At 36.7% G+C, this 18,936-nt stretch overlaps 1 protein-coding gene and 1 pseudogene across 1 annotated transcript in view; one reads left to right on the top strand and one right to left on the bottom strand.

Annotated features, from left to right (window-relative positions):
- TMEFF2 (transmembrane protein with EGF like and two follistatin like domains 2) overlaps positions 1–18,936 on the top strand; it is a 237,824-nt gene that overhangs the window by 111,786 nt on the left and 107,102 nt on the right. The window contains exon 5 of the mRNA XM_037043728.1: positions 16,271–16,367. Coding sequence (XP_036899623.1) covers positions 16,271–16,367 — 97 coding nt within the window. The remainder of the gene's footprint in view (positions 1–16,270; positions 16,368–18,936) is intronic.
- Positions 7,646–8,164, bottom strand: LOC118985293 (oligosaccharyltransferase complex subunit OSTC-like; annotated as a pseudogene).

An 18,936-nucleotide genomic window follows, 5' to 3' on the forward strand; every position in this document is an offset into this window, starting at 1 on the left:
CATCTTTCCAAGCACTGAACCCATCAGAAAGTTGAGTTGTCATATGATAAGAAACTTTCAGAGCTACCTAAATTGTCTTTTACCACGGGAAGTTTTATCTGTTCTGGAATAAAGGACACTTTTACATATGATATTTCTACCTGGATAGCTATAGGAATATTCAGCAAAGATTCACAGACTTAAATCAAATTCATACTGACCAGGACCTTAAAACCACACGATATTTACCAAGAGTGTTAGACAATGCCTTATTTCTATTTTGTTTCTCAAAAGTTGAAAGGGTAGTTATTGTATTATACATTGAGAAGTCCATTAATCTTTTCATTAGCATTTGTTTTCCTGTATTTTCTTTGGACACAAACCAACAAATGAAGAATGTTCTTAATTTGATCTCGGGAGTAATCACAAATAGGGATATTGTGCTATTTAACAGATGCAGTAAACAGTGTTGCAGGGTTTTTTTTTTTAAGATTTTATTTATTTATCTTTAGAGGGGAAGGGAAGGAGAGAAGGAGAGAAATATCAATGTATGGTTGCCTCTCATGAGTCCCCTGCTGGAAACTGGCCTGCAACCCAGGCATGTGCCCTGACTGGATATCGAACCGCAATCCTGTGGTTCGCAGGCCCACGCTCAATCCACTGAGCTACACCAGCCAGGGCGTGTTGCAGGTTTTTTAATATATGTTTCTACGCAGCAAAATTGTAACTGGCTTCTTAATCTGACTGAAGCTCTTGGGCTCTCAAAGAGTTCAATCCAAGTAATTTGTCTTGAAAAAAATAAGTCGAAATCTTCCCAGTTGCATTAAAATTGATGTGAAACCTGCTTTGAAAAACATACGGCATGAAAGCGACACTCTTGGCTGTTATATCTCACCCACAGCCCTCCCTCCATACACAGCAGCTTCGCTGAGGAGAGTTCGTTTTGCTTGTAGCATATGCACTCACCTTGCCCTGCAACTCTGCCAGGTGTGGCTCGTACGTAGTAAAAGCTGTCTCTAAAACAGGTCTTTCCCATTTAGAAATTCTTCACCTGAATATCTGTCCATGTCTTTGTACTAGCTTCTACACGTTTTGTTGTTGTCATTGTTTTTAAATCCCCTTTTAAACAAAGGAATGTGAATAACAACGTTTCTCTTTGACCTGCTGTAAGGTAGTGTGGGAGCAGAGGAGGAACGGAACTGTCACAAAAGACAGCCCATGTTTGGGGGGAATTAATGTGGACTTTAACACCCCAGGAAGAGGCCTCTTCATTTTGATACCTGTACTGGTGCTGGTGGAACGTATTTCTGTCTAGAGATGTTTTGTCATTAAAATGCAGTGAAGATATTTTTGGTCCTATGTACTACCTCGTATTTAGGCACATTTTGAAAGAGATTGCGTTTGGTGCTATTAAATCCCTTCCCCCAGCCCCAGGCTCTTCCATTTAAAAAGTCTGCCGATACCAGTGCTTGTGCAGCTACAAAATTCCGTAAGAACAGTGCTTCAGAGACACAAAGAAAAAGCAACTGCAGAGAGAGACAAAATTAGTTGCTACATATCAATATTTCACAAAGCTTTCAATATTTCATTTCATTAACATTTTTTAATCACACTACATATTTTTTAGAGAAAGAACTTCTATTCAGTTTATCTGATCTAAAAATACAAATATGCATGAGGAACCCTAAGCAGCATTGGAGAAAAATGAAGGCAATGGTACAGAATGTTGTGTGGGTATGAACTTGGGCAGGAAGCAGACTGTGTTTTGAGACAGGAAAAACGGATGCGTTTTCCATTTGGGATACCCAGAATCAGTCACAATCTGACCTTTGTTTCAACAGCTTTTGGGCATTAAAAGCATGCATGTGAGCACAGTTTTCTAAATAACTATCAGGATATATTTCCTGATAAAATAACCAATAACTATCAGGAAATATTTCTTGTCTTCTCTAAGGAAAATAAAATTGGGCCTATTTAAGGATACAAGAACATGTGTATTCTTGTACTTTTATGATGGTTACTATCAATACTAGCTCTAGTGAAAAAGTAGCTGAAGCTAAGTTGTCTTAAATGTTTCGACAATTTTCTTCTGTCTTCTCCCCAGTGACAAAAATACCCCTTCAAACCTAATCTACTCCTACTTCACTTCCCCATGCAAGGCCATTCACTTCTTTCTCCACACTGTCATTTTTAAACTGCCATTAATACAGTCTGCCATTATCAGGCGCTAAACTGATTCTTTTCAAAATCCATGCTACTCGCTTATATGACCTTTAGATTTAAGCTGCTAAACCTCCACTACTGCCGTTTTTTTTTTAATGAATCATCGTTTGACTTACTTTTGTATATCCTGTTCCAGAGTAACCATCAGTAGTTGGGTACTGGGGAACTGCTGGTGAAATCAACCCAGTGGAATCAACTGTATCTATGCTTCTTAGGTTCGTCTCTGACATTCAAATTATGCTAGGTTACTCAAGGTAATGCAATAGTAGCAAACGTGTCCCCAAACTTCGTGGCTTAAAATAACCAAGGTCCATTCTCACTACATATTCACTGCAGGTTGGCTGGGCAAGGTGGAGGGTGAGGGCAGGCACTCAGCGACCCAGACAGATGGAGTAGCTGTCTTGAACACTGACTTCATAGCTGGACCCAATCCATCAGTAAAACTCGTCAGTTCTCTCTCCAAATTACATGCCACATCTGATCAATGTTTTTCTATCTCCCTGCCATAGCACCCTAGGGGTACCCTCCCTCTAAGTCACCCTTCAATAGTAGAGGAGGTCTCCAACCAGTAACTAAATCCTCCAGCCTGAAAAGATCCATGTCATTCCCACTCGACAACACATTATCCAGAACTAAGTTATACAGCCTGTTCAACCACAGGGTGTCCGGCGAATGCAATCTTGCCCTGTGCCTGGACATTTTAATGTACAGCATTACTGACTCCCACAGGGTATATCTGGTATTTCTTCTCAACACTTGCCCCATAGTTTCTCACTCTTTTCAACTTCAGTTTAGGTATCTGGAAATCTTATTATTACCTAAAACTTCTACAACACAAAATTCCCCTCTCTGACCACTACTTTCTATCATCTCCCAAGCTAAAAATGGATATAAAAGCAAAGGATGAATATAAGCTAACTTTGAAGATTTCTCAGAATAATGGGAGAATCAGGAGAGTAACCTGACCTCTAGAATGAAATAAGTTAAAAAATGTGTGGGGGTGCAAACCAAGAGCTCAACACAGCCCAGGAATTAAGGGCATAGGAGGAGAATGATGAAATCTTTCCTGAATAGTGTGGTGCTTCAGCTGAGTCTTCCAGCTACAGTCAGAATCATCCCTGCAGCTGGGGAGGAGACATTCCCCTGTAGACCGTGGAAACAGCCTGTGCAAATCCCCAGCGAAGTCACAAGTACAGCGTGAGCATAAGGAGCACGCCAGGGGTGCGAGAGATGGAGGGGGAGGGAGTGAGAAGTTGGGAGCAACTCATGAGAGTCTGAACACAGTGAAAAGGGACTCCGGATTTTTATCCTGAAGGTAGTAGGAAACCTTTGAACTAAACAGGGTTATGTCATAATCAATATTTGTATATTTAAAATATAATTCCAGTTTACTTATTGACCAATATTTTATTGTCATTAGGAACACTTCTCTGACAATTAAATGAACAACGAAGATCTACAAAAGTATATTTTTTTAAAATTTTGTTATTCTACCCATGTAACTTACAATGTTAAAACAATACAGATATTTTGATCTGTTAAAATATTTCTTTTTTGTGCCTATTATATTTACCAACATGTTTTGATTTATTCACAAAGTTAAGTCATATTTTATGCTTGGTAATTTTAGCATGTGTGTCCTTCAATATTATAATTTTAAAACAAACATTAAACAGAAAAATAAGCTATAGTTCATATTAAACCTAAATCTTCATGGCTTGAGTTAACATCAACTCTCCCTAAAACTTGAAGATTTTTTTTTCTCCAAATCTGCAAAAACAAGGGAATTGATTCAGATTTGGTTATCTTACAACTCAAGTGTAAGGTATTTAAAAATAAAAGATCCATGAATCCTTTTTTAAAGATTTTGTTTATTTACTTTTAGAGAGGGGAGAAGAGAGGAAGAAAGAGATAGAGAGAAACATCAATGTGTGTGAGAGATACATCGATCAGTTGCCTCTCACAAGCCCCCAACTGGAGACCTGGTCCACAACCCAGGCATGTGCCCTGACCTGGAATTGAACCAGTGACCTTACATTTGATAGGCTGATGCTCAATCCACTGAGCCTCACCAGCCATGGCAAAGATCCAAGAGACTTGATGGAACTATAAATGAAAGTGGTTTGATTTTAAAAACCCAAAGTTTAGAAAATTGGTCTCATAACAAAATTCCAAATAGAGTATTATTAATTTTTTAAAGATTATCTCTTTCCATTTATTTTGGGATAGCCTGTCAATCTAATGATGATAAAAATTTCTCTTAAATCCATGCAATTTTTAAAAATCTAGCTATCTTTTCCATAATGGTTCATTCTTTCCACTTTACAGTTTTAGACTGAGCTAATGGTTCTGTAAGTAGATGTATTGATTAGTTTGAATCCAGTTTCTAACCTACTCCAGCAGTTTGGCTTTCTTAGGTCATTTTTGTGGGTTTTGTTTTATTTTGTGGGGTTTTATCCCATTTTGAGGAAGATAGTCACATCTTCTTTCATACTTCAAACTCGAAAATTCTGACCTTTCTATATGTATACTTTTCAGGACACATTTTCTCATCTTGTTTTCTTTTGTTTATTTTGATTTGAAATAACGTATGTGAGAGCAGTTCTTCTGGGAGGAAGTGACACTGAGGATACAGGAGCCTGCCTCACTTGGCTTCTAGTGGGAACAGATTCCAAGATGCAGCATCACGAAAGATGTCTTCAGGAGCGCTAGGCTCTACGCAGTAGGTTACAGATTTGAAACCCAAGTTTAAGAGACAGCTGTAAACTGGAAAAAAGAATCACACAAACAACCAAACCACCTAGAGCTGATAGGCAGAAAGGAAATTGTAGCGATGAAATAGGGTTTTTCACTATAAGGCAAGCAGTTTGGGAGGAAAGAATGTGGCCAGATGTAACACAACCCTGAAACTCATCACAAGCACTGAATTCCAGCCTTGGTATTCGTCCTATTATTTTGGTTATTGTGATTCCAAAATTCAGAGAGTGGACCTTCAATAGCAAAACTAGACTGGAAAATATTACAGGTAATTCAGAAAAATTATTGCTGTGACTACCAGTTTTACCAAATACTATGACCTCTTAGAGTTGGCTTCATCATTACTGCAGTTCTTTCATTTCATTGACCTATTAATGCCAATGAGTTGTATATTTACACAAGCTGTAACCTTTGTAAATTTCATTGTTAAGTCTCTGTTGGACTTGAAACTTGGATGAAATATCTTTAGGTATACAGGGAAAACCAATCTTCATAGCAGGCAAGTAGAAGGGGAAAAGATAAAGCCCTAATTTCATCTGTGCCTTTGTTGATAAGAAAGAGAGTGCTCCTTGAGCGTGTTTGTTCCCAGATCCAGTCTACTAACTAGACTACAGAGCTCTGGGAAGTTTCTGAGAACACCTCTCAGAGACTCCTCGCCCATGTCTTACCCGTTCTTCCTCCATCCTTTATGCCTTAAGATTAAAAAAAACAAGTGAGGCTTTTTCTGTGTGTACGTGCAAGATTCCGTCTATAAATTCCTCAATATTTTTATGTCTCTGTTTTGTTGTGTTGTTTTGCAACTCCCATTTTCCTGTTCCCACCAAGGCTTCAGTATCATCATAAGCTCCTCGCAAGAGCCAACAATTCACATTTGTGATGCTTAGCCTTGGACTGCCTTCAAAAACCCTTCTACTGGGAACAAGACAATGACTTTATTTCAACTTTGACACTTTTTTCATGTCAACACCTTACTTTTAGGATGGCAGAGCAATTTAGAAGATGCAAAGCACTTTCACACATCCTCTTGCTTCCTCTTCACCACAGCCTGTGAGCTAAGCAGGGCAGGCTTCTCATTTTACAAGTAAGAAATCTGCAGACCAGGAAAGAGCCTGAGCAACCTAAATTCAGCTCACCTAGCACTAGGGCTGAACTGTGTCTCTCATGTAACTACCTTTAGACTTTATGTCATTTTCCATTTTAAATGTATGATCAGATTTGTATTTCAATAAGACATCGGGAGATATGTTTAAAGTAGGCATGTTTGTAAGTGCACAGATCAAGTAGTACAAGTTTAGGCTAAATGAGTGTAGCGGTGATGGGATGGGAAAATATTTAGGAAATAAATGTGAGATATCAGATGGTACCAGATTGCAAAGCAATTCTACTTTAACCAACATTCAGTAGGTTAGCGTTAACTCTACTGGCAATTTAGTGTTTATTTGATGATTCAGACAAAACTTTCTATGTCACAAAATGCCTCTACATTTTCAATACCAGAAGTCATATACTAAAGACATACAAAAGTGCAAGTTAATAAAGACACATCTTTATGTATCAAAGATGCACTAATTAGAAAAATTAAGCACAGAATTGGGAAGGAATAAATTAGTCTTACAAGGCTGACAAAGCTTTCATCTTTCTTCATTCATATTCACTCTCCTACAGTACTTCACATTTCTCTCAAATGATGATGCCCCTCTTAATTATGTACAAATAGAGTAAAAGCAAAAAATATAACCAGAGATCTATTTTATCCTCTATTTCCAGTGTCACCTGCCTCCTGCATCTGTACCCACATACTCTGCCCTCTCAACTAGAGTAGAAGATGTGTCCCTACCTCTAAGAACTACTACACCTGTGTACACCCATCGCTTCTCACGGGCATTGCTTCTGTGATTACCCCCCTGCTCTCCTGCACAAATGTGGTCCTCTCTGCTCCATCATTTCTCTCAGCAGAAAATGAGTCCGGAACTCCTTCCTTTCATTAAAAATATCTACATCTCTATCCAATGAATGCCTCATTCCCTGTTCTCATCAGGACATTTGTGCGAAAGTCTCACCTACATTTATTCTTTATACTTACTAATTCACAGTCCCTTCTCAGTCTCCTCTCGCTGGGATTTTGTCTTCACTATGCATATAGTACCCCATGTAGCCCAAGCCAGCACTCAAAATTTACCAATAAAAATTGCATGTTTTAACTTTTAGGCATTTAATAAGGAAAAATAAAATTTTCTATACATTTATATAAAATAATTTAAACGAATTATACAGAGAACAGTAAAACTATTTTTACTTATAATTACCACATGATTGATATGACAGAGTTCCATGAATCTATTGTAGTAACTTGCTCTGAATTCCGCCATGCATGATGGCAAGCTGAATACCCCTTTTCTCTCCCTTCTCTCCTTTCTTTCATCCTGCCTCCCATCTTTCTCTTTTTCTCAACTGAGTATCTTCAGTTCATTTTTTGTTTGTTTTAGAAATAGGGTGTATTTTCTTTAAGAAATTAAAAACTGAGAAAAAATGCCACTTAATATGATCAGTATGTCAGTTTAGGTCAGCAGGAAAACACTGCGATACACTTGTCTCTTTGATACCAAGAAGATATTCTGGTCCAAGCTTTAATATGCTTTCCATATTTTTTTTTTACTAGATGCTTCTTTTCTACTGTGTTTCATCCTTTTCCATATGTCATATCAGAGAATTAGTTCAGCCTTTAAAACTTCAATAACAGGGACAAATCCAGTATCCACAGATTTCTTCTCAAAAGGGACTCTAACCCATCAGAGAGCCCAGCAGTTTCATTATCATGAATACTCTAGCCTTGAAAAAACTCAATAAGGCGCAGATGAATCCAACGAATAGAAGAAGAAATCTACTGAGTTTTGGAATGTTTGGAGCACTGGATCAGTCTAGGATTATGAAACCTAACCCTCCCATTGTAAACAGGAAGCTGGATGCAAGTCCTTCTGTAACATGTTATCCATTTACTCTGATGCCCCTGTTAGTCAGTTCTAGAGCCAACACTTGGAGGTTCAAAAATAGCATCATAAATTATTCCTCTGGTGATGAGAAAGTAAGACACCACCACCAGAGCGTACACCATCATGACCGAGGGCATATGCACCCAGGGCAGCTTCTTCAGCTGCAGGCCAGGGCGGTCCAACACCGAAAATGAGACTCGGTACCAAGTCCCCATGTTGGTGGTGACAAGGAGAGCTCTCAGTGTCTCTTCAGTTGTAACTTAGACAGAATCGAGTGAAGTCAGTGAGACTTAAGTGACAATAAAATCATGCCTCAAAATAGTAGCATTGTATTAATCTCTTAAATTATTTTTAGTTGCATAGAAGATAAATTATGTGATTTATAAAGAAACTTTGTCAAGCTCTAGCAAACTAGCTTAATTATGAAAAATTAAATTTTCTGTAATGATCTTTTCTTTTGAGTGTTTAATATAAAATTACATTTGCTTAGTCTTGAAACTCAGTTCTTAGACTTTTCAAGTGGTTTTTAGAATTTTAAGTCATTATGTATACATGTAATTTTAGTCTTTTTTTAATTTTTAGCATCTAAATCACTTAAAATTAAAAATTAATGGTGGATTCGTAGTTCTTTTAATTAAAAAAACAAAGATAATGCATTTCCTCCTTAAAATCTGAACACATATTACTGCATTGTGGTATTGATACATATGCAGGATAAATCTATTTTCTAAATAGCAGACTAATATGCTAAGTCTCTTGTTTTAACATTTCAGTAACATGACATAATAGTGTGATTATTATTCAAATATTGTCACATTATAATATGAATAAAAATAAAGTATTTCTTTTTCTTCTTTTTCTTTAAAGTCATAGTAGTATTTCCAAGAAAGTGTTGAAAACTATAAGAGAAAACATGATCAGGGCTCCGAATCAACAGCTTAGTGTTGTGTGAGCCTCTGGGACCCGTCAGCAGCTCCACACTGTGGGGCCCACTTCCCCGCGGGAGAAGCACAGAAAAGGCGAAGCTGGCATACAAAAGGCAAAACCCACAAATTGTCCATAAAGGATGGAATGAAGAGTTTTGATTTAAAATTTTCTTTCTATTCTTTAAGTGGAACTTTTTCCTTTATTGAAAGATGAACTCAAAATTCAGCTTTTGGTGATAACGAAACAGTAATTTATGCAAGTTATTTAAAAAATATTGTTTATTATAATTTTGTTATCAAAATAAGCTTAATAACAACAGATAATTGAATGTTACCACCAATAAATCTTTTCCTATATAAGTAAAATGGAAAAATTAAAAGTCTACCAAGAATGAACATGTCATTCTATCAATTAAGAAAGAATAAACACTTAGTTCTAGATTGGTACTAACTCTAAAATAGAAACAGTAAAATGTCTTTTAAATTTAAAAAAAAAATCACATTAAGGTCTACCTAAAATTTGTGTAAATATTTTTTCTCAATTTTAAATAAATATAGAACCAGTATTTATGGGTCATATTTAAGCTCAGAATTCTCATTATCTTTTTTATAGAATTTGATTGTTTCAAGGACTTTATTTCAGGCTTGATGCGTGTGAAAGATTTTATTCATTTATGCTTTTACTGGGTTTGATGTTTATGCTCTCCTTAATCTGAATGGCACACCTTATAGATCTGTCAAAGAGTGGAGGAAAAATAGGACCCACGCATAGACAAGGAAAGGGAGTGCTCTGTTGAGAAAAAATAAACATATAATAGAAGAAATATGCCTTAAGTAATGCAGAATATATGCTGGTATAGAAAAGAAATAGTAAAGGATGATTTGGAAAAAAATGTAAAGCAGATCTAAAGTTGTGTAAAAAAGTAGTGCAACCAAAATCTGAGATGTGAAAATGATACAAAAGTATGTTTCCTTAGAATGCATTGATAACATTAATCTGAGTCTTATTGGTCATTATTCAGTAAGTAAAGCCATAGTTCCAAGTGACCTCAAAACCTCAGGGGCTTACAGTACTAGTGGCAAAAATTCTTGCTCCTATGGCTTCGGTCAACTGTGGTTCCGTTCTATGTATCTTCTCATTCTGGGACTGGCTGAAGGAACAGCTCCTGTTCTACAATCTCTTTTTTTGTTTGTTTGTTTGCTTGCTTGCCTGTTTGTGTTTTTCTTTGTTTTTTAAATATACTATATTAATTATGCTATTACACTTGTCTCATCCCCCCCCCCATTATTCCCCTACATCCTGTACTCCTCCTCGAACACAGATTCCCCCCCCCCGCCATTTGTTCATGTCCGTTGGTCATACATATAAGTTCTTTGGTTTCTACATTTCCTATACTATTCTTACCCTCCCCCTGTCTATTTTCTACCTACCATTTATGCTACTTATTCCTTATACTTTTTCCCATATTCCCCTCTTCCCCTCTGATAACCCTCCATGTGATCTCCATTTGTGTGATTCTGTTCCTGTTCTAGTTGCTTTGCTTAGTTTGTTTTTGTTTCTTTAGTTTCAGTTCTGGATAGTTGTGAGTTTGTTATCATTTTACTGTTCATAGTTTTCGATCTTCTTTTCCTTAGATAAGTCCCTTCATCACTTCATGCAATAAGGCATTGGTGAGGATGAAACCCTTTAACTTTACCTTATCTAGGAAGCACTTTATCTACCCTTCCATTCTAAAAGGTAGCTTTGCTGGATAGAGTAATCTTGGATGTAGGTACTTGTCTTTCATGACTTTGAATACTTCTTTCTAGTCCCTTCTTGCCTACAAGGTTTCTTTTGAGAAATCAGCTGATAGTCTTAAGGGAACTCCTTTGCAGGTAACTGTCTCCTTTTCTCTAGCTGCTCTTAAGATTCTCTCCTTATCTTTCCCCTTAGGTAATGTAATTATCATGGACCTTGGTGTGTGCTTCCTTGGGTCCAACTTCTTTGGGACTCTCTGAGCTTCTTGGATTTCCTGGAAGTCTATTTCCTTTGCCAAGTTGGGGAAGTTCTCCTTCATTATGTTTTCAAATAAGTTTTCAATTTCTTGCTTTTCCTCTTCTCCTTCGGGCACTCTTATGATTCAGATGTTGGAATGTTTAAAGTTGTCCTAGAGGTTCCTAAGTCCCTCCTCATTTTTTTTTGAATTCTTATTTCTTCATTCTATTCTGGTTGAATGTGTATTTCTTCCTTCTTCTCCAAACCATTGATTTGAGTCCTGGTTCCCTTCTCATCACTGTTAGTTCCATGTGCATTTTTCTTCAATCCACTTTTCATAGTCTTCACTCTTTCCTCTATTTTGCAGCCATACTCTACCATTTCTGTGAGCCTCCTGAGTACAAGTGTTTTGAACTCTGCATCTGATAAATTTGCTATCTCTTCATTGCTTAGGTGTATTTTTTTCTGGAACTTTAATCTGTTCTTTCATTTGGGCCTTTTTTTTTTTTTTTTGTCTCATGCACCTGTTATGTGTAACAAGAGGAGCCTTAGGTATTCCAGGGCAGGGCAACCCAATCCAGTGGCTGCATTGTGGTGCTGTATGTGGGGGAGGGGTCCAAGAGGGAACAAAGCTACTTGCTGGGCTCTAGACCAGCTTTCAGTCACTTCCCCAGCTACCCACCAGCAAATTGGGCCCTTCTGGTGTTGATTCCTGGGTGGGTGGGTTTGTGTACATTCTAGGACACTGTGGGTCTCTCCAAAGAACTCTCCCATGATGCCGGGATTTTCTCCCACTGCCACAACTCCGACAGGTTTCTTCAGTCAGAGGTTTTGAGGCTTTATTTCCCCCATGCTGGAACCCTGGGTTGTGTGGTCTTTCTTACTCCCCAGTTGTTCCTCCTGGTTTATCTGCATGCCAATGTGGGACCACCGAGTCCACCAGCCCCCCATCCTCACCTGGCTACCACCTTGCCTTCCCTGGTGCTCCAGCTGCTGCCTTGTCTTGTGTCCTCTCTGCCCAGCTTCCTGTCTCCACCCCTCCTACCAGTCTGGATAAATGTCTCTTCTTTAACTCCCTGACTGTTGGACTTCCATACAGTTTGATTTTCTGGCAGTTCTGGTTGTATTTTGTTCTTAAATTTGTTGTTATTCTTCTTTTGGTTGTGTGAGGAAGCACAATATATCTACCTATGCCTCCATCTTGGCCAGAAGTTTTGTTTGTTTGTTTTTAATGCAGAGGGGGAAAGCAAGAAATCCACGTGTTGGTTTGCATATAGCTTCTTACTTCCAATTACATTTCAATGGCAAAAGCAAGTCATTAGACCGACAGTGATATCATGGAACTCAAGTCATATGGCTAGAGAGAGAAACATATTAACCCTTTTGTTGGACAGACTGGAAAAATAATTGGAAAAATCAATGCAATCTACTATAAATATCACATATCAGTGATTTCTTCCATGGAGAATGTGAGAATATATGTAAGTCCTAAAAAGTTAAAATAAATGCATGTCAGAAGTCAAATACTCGCTTAACAATAATAGGCTAGGGTCTTCATTAGCACTGAAATCTCGGGCTTTTGCCATTGCAGTTTGCACAGAATAAGATGGCTGCTAAAATAAAACTAATTTTTAAAAAGAACAGGAATTCTGCAGCATAGGCAGAAGTATGATATACAGCAGTAAAAATGCAGAGTGGGCTGTAAATGTATTATAAAGTTCTTAAATTGTTCATTAAATGACAGGATAATTTAAAGATGTGTACTGTAATTCTTAAAACAATCACCAAAATAATAACACAAGGATACCCAGAAATTATTTACCCTAAAGTAAATGGACTAAATGCCCTGACAATCGCTAACATATACAGACTGGATTTTAAAAACAAGATCTAACTACAGGTTTCCGAGAAACACATAAACACACTTTTTTTTCAACTGCAATCATATACTTTACAAAGTGTTCCCTTGGTATTTCCTGTACCTACCTGGCACCACACATAGTTATGGCAATATTACTGACTCTATTTCCTATGCTGTTATATATATTCCCATAACTATTTAGCAACTACTAATCCGTCTCTCTTAACCCCTTCACCTTGTTCACCGGGCCCTTCAAGACCCTCTCTTCTGGCAACCATCAGCCTGTTCTCTGTATCTTTGAGTCTATCAAGGAACACACTTTACTTTTTTATTCTATTTATTTTTTATTGCTGTTCAAGTACAGCTGTCTCTATTTTCACCCCACCTCGACCCCTCCACCGCACCCGTCCCTGCCTCCCACCTTCAAACCTTCAAGGGCCCTTCAAGGGCCCTTTGGCTTTGCCCATGGGCCCTTTATACATGTAAGGAACACATTTTAAACATGCTAACACACAGGTTGAGTATAAAATAATAGAAACAATAAGCAAAAGAAAGCTGGTGGCTCTATCAATGTCAGAATAAAGTAGTGTTTAAGATGACAGTATTACTAGAGATTAAAAGGGTTCATTTTATAATGAGCAGGGGGTCACTTATTTAGAAGACATAATACAAGATGGCTAAATGCTTCTACACCCAATATCAAAGTTCCCAAATACAAGACAAAACAAAAGAGAACTGGAAATAATGTTACTGTAACTCATAGATGTTTTAACATTCTTTTCTCAGTAGTAGAACAACTTAGAAATCAGTACAGTTATGGACGATGTGAACAATATAAACCATCTACTTAAACATATTAACATTTATAGAAAATTACTCCTCACATGAAGTTACAACTTCTTAATGCACATGAATTATTCAAGGAATAGATAATATTCTCAGTCATAAATCAAGTTTCAATAAATTTAAAAAGATTTGAACAGAATGTATTGTCTAATCATGATAGAGTTAAATTAAAGATGAATAAAATAATATACTCTTAAAGGCCCTCAAATATTTGGAAATTAAAAAACACACTACATAATCCATGGATTGGAGAAGAAATCTCAAAATACATGATATATATATATATATATATATGTTTATATATATATATATTCATATATATATACATATTACCCGTATTCATGGGATATAACTAAAGCAGTCTTTATAAGGAAATTTATGGATTTAAATAAATATATTGAAAAATAAGAAAGGTATAAAATCAAGTACTTCTAACATTTAAAAACATTATAAAAATAATGAATTAAACCCTGGGTGAATAACACAAAGGAAATAATAAATAATAGCAGAAACCAATAAAATAGAAAATTGAAATAACTTTCATGAAGAAATCAAATAATAATACTGTCATACCCAAACTCTCATAAAATAGAAGAAGTAGGAACACTTCCTAACTCACTATGGTAGTAAATTGAGGTGCTATATTTTAGTCCAGTACATATAGTGTATATGTATAATATACACTGTGTATCAACTATTACATATACTACATATGTAAAGTACTATAATAAATATCACTATTATATATTATTCTAAATAATACATTGTCATATTAATATAGTTTATATTATGTGCATACTATTGTGTACAATTGTGAGTTGGCACAACTTCTCCCCTGGGTAATTCCCAGTAGATCCTTAACCCAGGCTCTCAACTGCAAAAGACGTGGGGGCTGCCCCTAAGTGGCTGTAACTGTTCATTAAGGACCTTCCCGTTGCACCTTAGTGTTTCCTGAGTGATGGGAAGTGTTAGTCTGGAAGCTGCTAATCCTGCTAATACTAAAAGGTTCTCTCCCATTAGCAGCTTCTGTGTTACATTAATAACAAGAAAGTAATAAAGAGAAAACCTCAGCTGTCCGGTCTCCCCTGAGGTGGGACCCCAGCTTCTTTCTTATCCCCACGGTCCATTCTAATGGTCTTGCCTGTATTAAAGTGACAGAGAGGATAATAAGTGTGCATTTTATCAGAGTTCAAAATCCTTTCTTTCTAGGAAGAACTCCTTTTTTTTTAAGACTTCCAAATTTAAAACCCTATCATGAATACTTTTGCAATTGAAGTTCATCTGTTTAATTCATAACATTTTTAATGTAAGTGCAAATAATCAAGTACAGGTAAAAATAAGCTTTAGAAAAAATAATAAATCTACCTTTTCTGAAAACACTGTAAGACAGAGTACTCTCAGAGATGTCTTCTTGTCCTTTTTTTAAAAAAATTAAATCATTTATCTGCACAGCAGTAAATCAAAGAAAATCACAAAATAAAGATCTTTGCTTTTGTAAATGTTAAAAACTTGTTTGTAAACAACAAAGAAATGATGAGAAAATATCTTAATAAAAGAAAATAAGTAAGGTTGGGTTTTTCAGGTTCAGGGTGCATGTTAATAAATTATGTTTTTGTTCAAATTTTATCTTATTAAGGTTCATAAAGATAGGAGCCAGTGCCATACTTACTTGCTTATAGTCTTTTTTCTGTTGAAAATGCATGGCCTTTAGCAGAAATGCACATTTTAAAGACTTTAATTTAAACATTTGTTTCTAAGTCTATGATCTGTTCATGGAATAAAATTATCTATGCAGTAGTTAGGTTGTTGCAATTTTTCATTTACCAGGAAAATGATTTTTGCTTTCAATATTTTTTAATTGGATAAACAGTAATTCATCATCTCAAAAGTGTTTCTGAGATTTTTATTATTTGGACTCAAAATGCTAGAAAGTCTTTCTTCCTTTATACTGCCGTGTCCTGATATTAAGAGGTTAGTTTTGTAATTAGGTTAGACATTGCCTATTGTTATACTTGTAATTTTTTAGGAGAAAAGAAGACTATCAGTAATCATCATCAGTGATTATACATGTTTAAAATTAAACATGTGCTCATAATTCTCAGAAGAAACCCCTGTAATGGGCTCTGTGACATATTTATGTAAGATTCAAGAACTCACTGTACAAACCAATTAAAGCTGTTTTCTAAAAATTTATAATCAACATTTTCTTTCTTATCAGTACTTAACATCTTAAGGAGAGAAAAGAAGATATATCTAATAAGTTAAGGCCACCCACATAAGTTTTTTTTAAATTATGTATAAAAGTCTGTGAATAAAAAATATAATTTAGAAATGAGAAAAATGCTAGGTATTTTTTAAATAAATTATACTCTAAATTGTTTCCTATAGACAAGAAAAATATCTGAATCCCTTTCCATAAAATAACTTTCACTTAGTTTATTTATTAGCTGAGCAATTTTGATAAATCTAGTTAAGTCTCATCAGTTTTATTTTGCTTGTAAAAGCTGGAGTGTTCACTACATACCAATGGGTGGCATATTATTATTAGAGTCGTCCTTGAATTGGGAGGAAAATGGAGTTGAGGACAACATTCTTATGAAGCCCTAATAGCAAATATCCATTGGAAAAGTAGGAGCTTTAACGTGGTATTAGAGTTGTTGATACTATGCACACTTATCTGAGTGATTTTTGTTTCTTTTCTCTGTCCTTACAGTCCACGAAGGCTCAGGAGAAACCAGCCAAAAGGAGACATCCACCTGCGATATTTGCCAGTTCGGTGCAGAATGTGATGAAGATGCCGAGGATGTCTGGTAACGTGCTTTTATTTATTTTTTAAGCAAAATAATGATAATTTATTTTTACTTCTTTAAGCACTTCCTAAAGAAGACATTCTCAGCATTTATTTTTCTTATTTAGTTCCTAAGGGGAAAAATAGGAAGGCTATAATAACAGCAAGAAATTTCTGAAACTGAATTCAGAGTTGGGCCAGCCAAGCAGCTGCCCAGCTGCCCCACTTTCTTTGGTAAAATATAAAAAGATGTCACTGAGAGTCTGAAATACTGTCAATGTTAAGAGATGGAAAGAGTTATCATATTTACCAGAACATCTCTCAAGAGACACGATCAAGAAACAATGGACACTTGCTCATCAGCTTTCTAAGATGGCGGATCTGGGTAACCAGAGATTTTATGTAAGGGTATGACCATGCATGCCTGCAGCTGAACTGGGAATGTGGGGAAGCAAAGAAAGATCTCTGAGCCATCCTCCAGGCTCAGTCTTTCCCTTCATCCAAGCAATACTCAGCTTCTCCTATAAAGATATGCTGAACAAATAATAAATAATATTCATTATTTTGAATGAGTGCCAAAACAAGCTTCTAGGTCATGAACATGCATTTGGTCCAGCCTTGATCACATCCAAAGTGAATGATGCAGAATTGAGAGGTCTTTGTGGCATGATAGTGAATGAAGCTCTCTGTCTCTCTCTCTCCCACTCTCCTTTCTCTCCCTCCTTGCCTCCTCCTTCCTCTCTCCCCCTCTCCCCTCTTCCTTCTTTCTCTCTCACTCATTGGTTCTTACCCACACCTTTCAGGTGTGGTGTCCTTTGTTTTCTTCAAAATGCAGGCTGAGCTTACGTAAAGCTCTTAACACTCATTTTGATCAAAATGGCTGAGTAAATCTTAAATGTTCTCGCCACCAAAAAGTGTGGTATATGACCTGATGGAGGTATCAGCTAACATGATAGTGGTAATCATATTGCAATATACAAGTGTATCAAATCAGCCTGTTGTCCATCTTAAACTTATACAATCTTATACATCAATTATATTTTAACTTAAATAAAGCAATCATTTTGATCAAACTTTTGTGATGGAGGGGACAATTCACCGAAAGGACAAGAAGAAAAAGATAAAGGCAACATAATTTTGGCGAGAGAGAAACACTCTGCACTTAAAATATTTTAAAATATTTTCAAGTGCAGATTAAGTTGAGGACTCCAACTGAGCAAATTGGATGGGGTTCTTAGGGTAAATTAATGAACCATTTCAGAAAAGTGGGACTTAGAATTTTACTTACATAAAATTCCCCAAATGATCACAAAATACTGCTCTGAAATAAATGACTGACTCAAAGAATCTTTTTTCCTCTTAAATGCTTTAGGTTTCTGTATATTAGGACACATTTACTGAAAATATACTTTTAAAATATCTCATGTTTAATGTTTTTGATAACTTCTGTAATTTAACATATTTTTAAAGCTGATAAACATTTTGCTGTCAATTATTTTACTTTTAAAAAATTAGCATTTTTCTTTAGTTTCTCATCTCATTAATGATCATCATTAAGTGACATAGTTCCACTTTACAAGTGCAAAGATTTAAGCAGTGAGATAATAATAGCAAGTGAAGATTACTAATTGCTTATTTAGGCTTGGTCCATTTCTATGCATTTTTCACCAGTTATCTTCAAAATAACCAAGGGGCATATTTCATTATGATCTCACTTTACAAAGAGGGCACTGAGTTTGGGGTTTTTTTAAAAGATTTTATTTATTTATCTTTAGAGGGGAAGGGAAGGAGAGAGGGAGAGAAATATCAATGTATGGTTGCTTCCCGTGCATCCCCTGCTGGGAACTGGCCTACAACCCAGGCATGTGCCCTGACTGGGAATCGAACCTCGACCTTTCAGTTCACAGGCCCGTGCTCAATCCACTGAGCTACACCAGCCAGGGCAAGGGCACTGAGTTTTAAAGTGTGTAAGTGGTAGGGCCATAGGAAGAAATGAGGTGGACTTATCAAGAGGCTGTTAGCATAACAGTTCAACCAAAGATGCAGTTCAAATAGTTCTTCCTTGTCACGTCTTGGATAACGAGATGGCCAGATTGCAGGCAGCTTAGATTCATTGACTCAAGATATACAGGGTTGGAGATGGTGACAAGAGAGATGGCTGCAGCAGGCAGGGAAAATGTCCAGACAGTCAGTGTCACTCCTGGTCTCCTAGCAAAAGATAGGTCTATGGTATGAAGGCTGGCAGTACAAGGAGATATGGGCGAGTCCAGGGGCACCAGAGAGATTGAACACCCATGGCAACTGCAGGTATAAAAAGAAACTGAGTTACAGAGGAAACAGAGAGAAGGCCAGGGTAGAACTTCAGTCAGCGAGAAGGTATCAATTAGGAAAACTAGCCAGAGACAGATGCAGGAGAGACAGGATAGATACCCACTTGCCAGAACTAGTATAGAAGAAAGCCAGGCCTTGGTTACAGGGGGCTGGGACCAGCACCTGGATCTCAGAAATAAATTAGAAGGTCAAATGCAGTAAGGCTGACTGGATACTGACTCACTTAGCTTCTGACTAAGGGTTTCTTGTACACCCCCAGC

This window comes from Sturnira hondurensis, unplaced genomic scaffold (assembly GCF_014824575.4).
Source record: "Sturnira hondurensis isolate 20B ecotype Veracruz unplaced genomic scaffold, ASM1482457v3 Scaffold0004136, whole genome shotgun sequence".
NCBI lineage: Eukaryota > Metazoa > Chordata > Mammalia > Chiroptera > Phyllostomidae > Sturnira > Sturnira hondurensis.